We start from the raw sequence: 6000 nt of genomic DNA on the forward strand, positions 1-6000 counted from the left end.
TCAGTAGGTGCTGACGTCAGTGAAAGGAATGCTGTTACCCACTGCAGCTCGCCCTCATTAGAAAATTAATTTGTACTTAACATCATATTTGCTAATATGATTTTTCAAGGTCACATCATAATCCTTTCTCACTTGCTAATGAGGACAAATCCCAAGAAATTGGAGATAGCCTCTTACCCAGTCAGTTCATTTGTTGTATGTCTGCTTCATAAATCAAGTTCCTAAGCCCTCGAGAACCAGGCTTGGGGCTTACAAAGCTGTGAGTCAAACTCACCTCTCCACAGACCTCCTGGTGCAGGCTCCAGCAAGTCCCTGACACTGGGGATTCTTTCTTTTCTGTCTTACAAGGATGTTGTGAGAACAAGTTAATTGATGAGTGCAGGTGCTCAGATACCAATGAATCAGAAGCCACACTAATCTACTGAAAAAGGAGAAATTTCAAGTATTATTTTTACCATATGCTCAATGCCAAAACATAACTGACTTAAAGTTGGTATTTTATCAATATACTTTGTTAAGGCATCACTGTAGGCACCTACAGAGTTTGAGCCCTTCTTGCCAAAAAATCTTATATAAACTTGGAAATCCCAGTTGATGATTCACTTCTTCCTTCACCCTCCATATTTAGGGGGCTTTTTTTAAACAAACAGCCCATTTTAGTCATGTTTTTCAACTATTTCAATATATTGACAGCAATGAGTATACCGAAAATTAAACTTACTGTTAAGTCTTCTGATTCTAAGCATTTAACTTGCTGATAAGTCTTCTATTTTAATTTCTTTTTCACAGGTTGTTGGAAACAAATCAAGCAGCCCTTTACCAGACATCAGTCAACTGAATTTACCATCAGCTATAATAACGAGAAGGAGACACCACAAAAGCTGGATCTGGTCACCAGTGACATGGCAGGTAACAGCTGCTCCCCTTCAGATGCATCCCTTTTGCTCTGTGTGCAGAGCCAGTAACAGGGAGAGGGATGGCCCAGCAATGTGACAAGATTCAGCTCTTATGCAAACTGAGGCCCAGGAATAGATTTATTTATGTTCATCCCAAATGTATAGTGAAGCAGCTAAATATATTAGGGAGGGAAAGACCCACTGTTTTGGAATTTTGTTTTTGTGGAGTTTTTGGAAAAATTTCCTGACTCTGAAATAGTTGCAGCTGAAGGTAATGATGGAAGGCACTCAGGCATGGATGAAGTGCAAGAATGTGCCTAGGATAGGATTGCTTCCCTTTGTTGACTAATTTTTGTGGTTTTATTTAAACACAAGTGCCTCTGGAAATAAAACAAAATACGATGCCCCTTGCTGCTGATCAAATAGAAAAATTACTTAGTCGGTTTACAGTGGGATTTCATGCCTAGCTGGAAGTTGTGCTCAGATCCCTGTGCAGCTTTCCTGAACTATCTGGGAGATGAGGCCTCCTGAAGAGGGGGCAGGTAGGTGAGAGGGAAGAAGTAAGCTGACCACAGAACTTCCTCCTGTGCTACCTTGGCTCCAGGTTTAGATAGAGCAAATCCCAATGAAAGAGCATCAGTACTATTTGCATCCCAAAGGGATGATTTTTTAATTCATCCTCTTAGCACATCTTATCCCTGCCTAGTCTAGTCTGTCTGTTAAGGCTAGTGAGACCAGCCATTTCATGGGATCAGCAATCTTGAAGAAAGATTAGTTTCCTGTTTTTAGCCTCCAGACCTTAGAAATTCCTTAGAATTCCTTCATTGTGTTTGGCAGAGAAATACATTTTAAAAACAAATGGATGGTTACTGCAATTCCATATGGTGCTTCTCTCAATATCTTTCAAAGACAGTTTCAATCCTTTATAGAAACTTTCAATATAAATATGCAGAGACCCATAAAGCAGCTTTAAGGAAAGAGAATGAATAAAGGTTGCTCACAAAATATGGTTTTTTGGTTCCCTGGCCATATCTTGGGGGGTCTTTTTTCTCTCCACCATCCCCTCCTGCTGTGTTTGTGGGAAGCCTGAACTCTCAGCCTGGCTCAGTCATATTCCCAGCCTTAGCATTTCACCTGCAGTCTCCTTAAAATTAAAAAACCATGAAATAAGAATGTGAATGCAACCTAGAAATGTGCCATTTAATAATTGAATTGCAGGGAGCACACAGTTTGCATATAGGTTATCATGCTACATGGAATTCCCTCACTTCAGACCCCCAGCTGCCTGCTGGTTCCCAAAGGCAGCCAGGAGGAAGCCAAGATGCTCCATCCTGAGCAAGAGAGATTTCTGGGGATGGCAGCAGCGATCCTGGGGAGAGCTGCACTACTTACTTAGAGAAATATCATAACACCTTCACCCTACATGCTGAAGTTTGGGACACAGCCAGAAACTGCCAAAAAGATTCACAGGACATATGGGATCGAATTCGACGCTCATGTCAGATGAACCGCGATGCCAGAACAGAAACCGAGCTAACTTCTTCACGCCTGCCTGAAAACACGATACTTTAGCAGTGTCATTTACTAGAGCTGTTCAGGCCACCCTTGGTATCTGCAAGAGATTGTCACCAGCGCCAAAGCGAGAAAGTTAGAACGTTCACTTTCCTCATAATAGTATTGCCTGTTTTTTTCAGAAAACCTTCTCGTTCAGACCTCCTCACACGGCAGCCTGCCACCAACCTTAGCTAGCGGTGCAAACACGCTCTTCTTGAGGCCGTGTTTCCTCCATCTTGCTCCTTGCTCCTGCTCAGGCCACTTGCCTTAGGCCAGCTCTGTCCCTGCCATCCCCCCTGACTGGGTGACTGCCCAGTCCCTCCAGCAGCACCATTCCTGCTTCTCCTGCCAAGCTCATCCCCCCTGGCACGCCTGCAGCCGTGCTGAGCTGGCTTAGCACATTTCACACTTCCATTGACTCTCTTGGCTGCCGTTTTGCCTAACTTCATCCTTCTTGTCAGTCAGCTGCTGTGAGATGCCTTTTAAATAAAGCCGGCTCGTTAAGAATCCTCTGGGCATTTTAATTATTCCAAAAGTGGAACACTCATTTTGGAGAACTTCTTGCTTGTGGATCTTCATGCCATGTCCTTTGTCCAGTTTGGTGCTAATATTTTGTTGACCTGACTCTTTTTTAGGGCTTTCAAGTGTGTTTCAGACATGTTAATTTATTTGGGAGGGTAGGTAGGGAAAGGGAGGGAGGGAGTAGAAAAAGAGGTGGCAGATTGGAGCTTCTCTGTGGAAGATCTTCTGCCATGTTCTGCAATTCTTGCTCGCTGAAGGAGGTTACAGGATTGGTGTTGAGAAAAGGTTTCCTCACATCCCCAATAACCACACTTTCGATACAATAACAGAGTAGTTTTTCAACATAAAATACCTATCTATGCATAAGTATTATATACATAAGATAACCAACCTATGCCTTATTGAGCATTTCATGCTTCCTTTTAGATTATCAGCAGCCTCTCATGATCGGAACTGGGACAGTAACACGTAAAGGATCTACTTTTCGCCCCATGGACACCAAAGAGGAGGGAAGAAGGGGGAGTTCTGAGTTTGAAAATCACTATCACTGTCCTCACAGAGCTAACAGGCACGAATATGCTCTGCCCCTGACCAGCCAAGAGCCCGAGTACGCCACCCCCATCATAGAGCGGCACATAGCAAGAGAAAATAATTTCCCCCCTGAGAACGGCTACAACGTTCCTGTCGCCTCATCTCAGATACATTCCCTTACCGCTGGCAGCTTCTCCAGCTCATGCAAAACCGACACCAGGAACGGAGACTATCAGACACCCCAGAGTGTCATAAACTACGACAAACCCAAAGTTAATGGTGTTCTGACCTCCGTGAGCTACAGCACAGACTACCAGAAGCCCCAGCAAACTGCTCTTGGGGGCGAGGGTTACTCCACGCCCAGAGACTGCCTAAAGCCCATAAGCCAGACAGCAATGACAGCTCTCTTGTGACTTGCCGAGCAGGAGCGGCACGGTGCGCCGGAACGTCACCGCACAGCTTTCTGAAGTGAAAACAGAGTTTGGAGGGACTCTGCTGTGGGAGGCAGAAGGCAAACAAGCCCTGTGTACATAATATTGCTGTCTTGCTGGGTTCTGACATCTGAAGAAAGCATATGCTGTTTATCACTGTTTATAGCAAGAGAGATGTTATCAGTGAAGACTGTACATCTTATTTTCTGTAACTGATCTCAGTGCTCCATTTGCAATGTGTGCAATTTGTACATAGCTCTTATTTAAGGAGAATTTCTTAGGTTTCCTTTTCACCTGGGGGTTTGAAAGGATTGCAGGAATGACTATTTAAGAAAAACAGTCCTCTTCTTCTGTTTTTATCTTACCTGCTGCTGTACTGGCAGCTGTAAATGGTGTATCTTATGGTTGTGTTGATTCATCTCCTTTCCTATGATAACTGAAGATAGGGCTGTAGTTCTGTCTGGGAGGATAGAAGTTAAACTTCTTGCTGCATAATGTGTATGAGAGAAGGCAGCTGAGTATTTAAATACTATGCTCAAACACAACTTCCCAGCTGCTTTTTTAGCAGCAATTCTCACATGCTTGAATTTGATCTAGCATACAAGCTGAGCCCATCAAACTTGCAGTTCATGTTAGAAAACAGGTAGAAAGGCTGAAACTGGTTTTGGGTTCAAGCCATGGTTATCACTCCACAAAAGGAAAAAAAAAAAAAGAGAAATTAAGCCAAAAAAAACAGAACAAAACAATGTCTCAAATACTAGTTAATCTGGAGAATTTTTTTTTTAAATTTAGGAAGTGTGTGTGTAACCAAAATGTGAATTTACAGCTGAGAGTTCAATGCTGTTCAAGATCTAGCTCATTCTTTTGCTGCTAAAACTTTAAGGAAATTTGTTCCTTGGCACAAAGCAGCAAACTTCCTGAACTCTTCATTTCTCCACTAGCTATTTTTCTGTCTTACAAATTTAGTGTAACATTTCTGTTAGAAGTATATCAACTAACCAAAACACAGTGTGTGTATGGGCTACTGTTGCAGTTAAATTTGCAAGACAGCACATCAGCACTGTTGGTTTTGAACAGTTTTTCTTTTGCAGCTAATGTTTCCCTTAGTTCCGTTTTCAGACAAACTTGAAAAAGCTTGGGATTGGGTGCAATGTATCGCACAGTAGCTGGCTCCTCTTTCAGCAGGGGCACCTTTGGAGCAGAGCAGCTTCTGGTCATGACTGGGACCGTCCACTGCCCTTCTACCTCCAGTGCTTGGGGCATTTCTTTGAATTCAAAAGCTTGTCCTAAAATGTCAAGAAGCAATATACTTCTGTGAAGAAAGAATGGTGCTATACTTAAAGCACAAGGTTGGGAAACGAGACCATGAAACCTGAGCTCTGGGAAAGCCGCTCTTTGAAGGCCCTGCCTTTATTTCCTTGTATGTAAACGGGATGATTTGCAAAGGATGCAACGAAGATTGATCATCTGTTCACAGAGTGCTTTCAGATCACTGGGTGGAAAGTGCTGTCAGAGGACAGACTGGTTGCAGTGGTACTGCTCACAAATACTGCTGACTCTGGCCAGACCCGAACTTAAGGCGAGCTCTGAGTGGGTTCTTTGCACACCCTTGTTTTGCCATTCCCCCGCGCTGCCGCACCGTGCATGCAACTCCCGTGCAGAGAAGAAAGAGTCAAGGTAACCTCGTAGCCTTCCTGTGTTTGCTGTCAATACAGTTTCTGTGAAATGTCTAAAACACCTCAGGTCCTGAAGTGAAACAGCAGCAGCCTGTTTGTTAGACCGAGCTGGGCGGTGTTGTTTACCTTCTGTTGTTTACATGTCTGTGTAAATAAAGAACACTGGTATTTGTAAATCAGCCACACAGGCCTGCCACTTCACTCGGTGACTCGATTATCACTGCACGCCCACTCCTGCCACATACCCTGCAGGGTGACAAGGAAGTGTTCCTTACGCCCTGCAAAAGTGCCAGTTGCGCTGCTGCAATTCACGGCTCCAGTGTGACAGGCTAAAAAAATATTCTCTCTGTGCCCCATTTAGCCCAAATTTTCTGTCCATAAACTCTAGAA

The 6000-nt window shown here is 43.6% G+C and overlaps 1 protein-coding gene across 1 annotated transcript in view; it reads left to right on the plus strand.

Moving 5' to 3' along the window:
- Positions 1-5791, plus strand: part of DCBLD1 (discoidin, CUB and LCCL domain containing 1) — a 46120-nt gene extending 40329 nt beyond the window's left edge. The window contains exons 14-15 of the mRNA XM_064413001.1: positions 790-909; positions 3399-5791. Of these exons, the coding sequence (XP_064269071.1) occupies positions 790-909; positions 3399-3916 (638 nt within the window). The 3' untranslated portion in view covers positions 3917-5791. The remainder of the gene's footprint in view (positions 1-789; positions 910-3398) is intronic.
- The last annotated feature ends 209 nt before the right edge of the window (positions 5792-6000 follow it).

The sequence above is a fragment of the Passer domesticus genome, chromosome 3 (assembly GCF_036417665.1).
Source record: "Passer domesticus isolate bPasDom1 chromosome 3, bPasDom1.hap1, whole genome shotgun sequence".
Lineage (NCBI taxonomy): Eukaryota > Metazoa > Chordata > Aves > Passeriformes > Passeridae > Passer > Passer domesticus.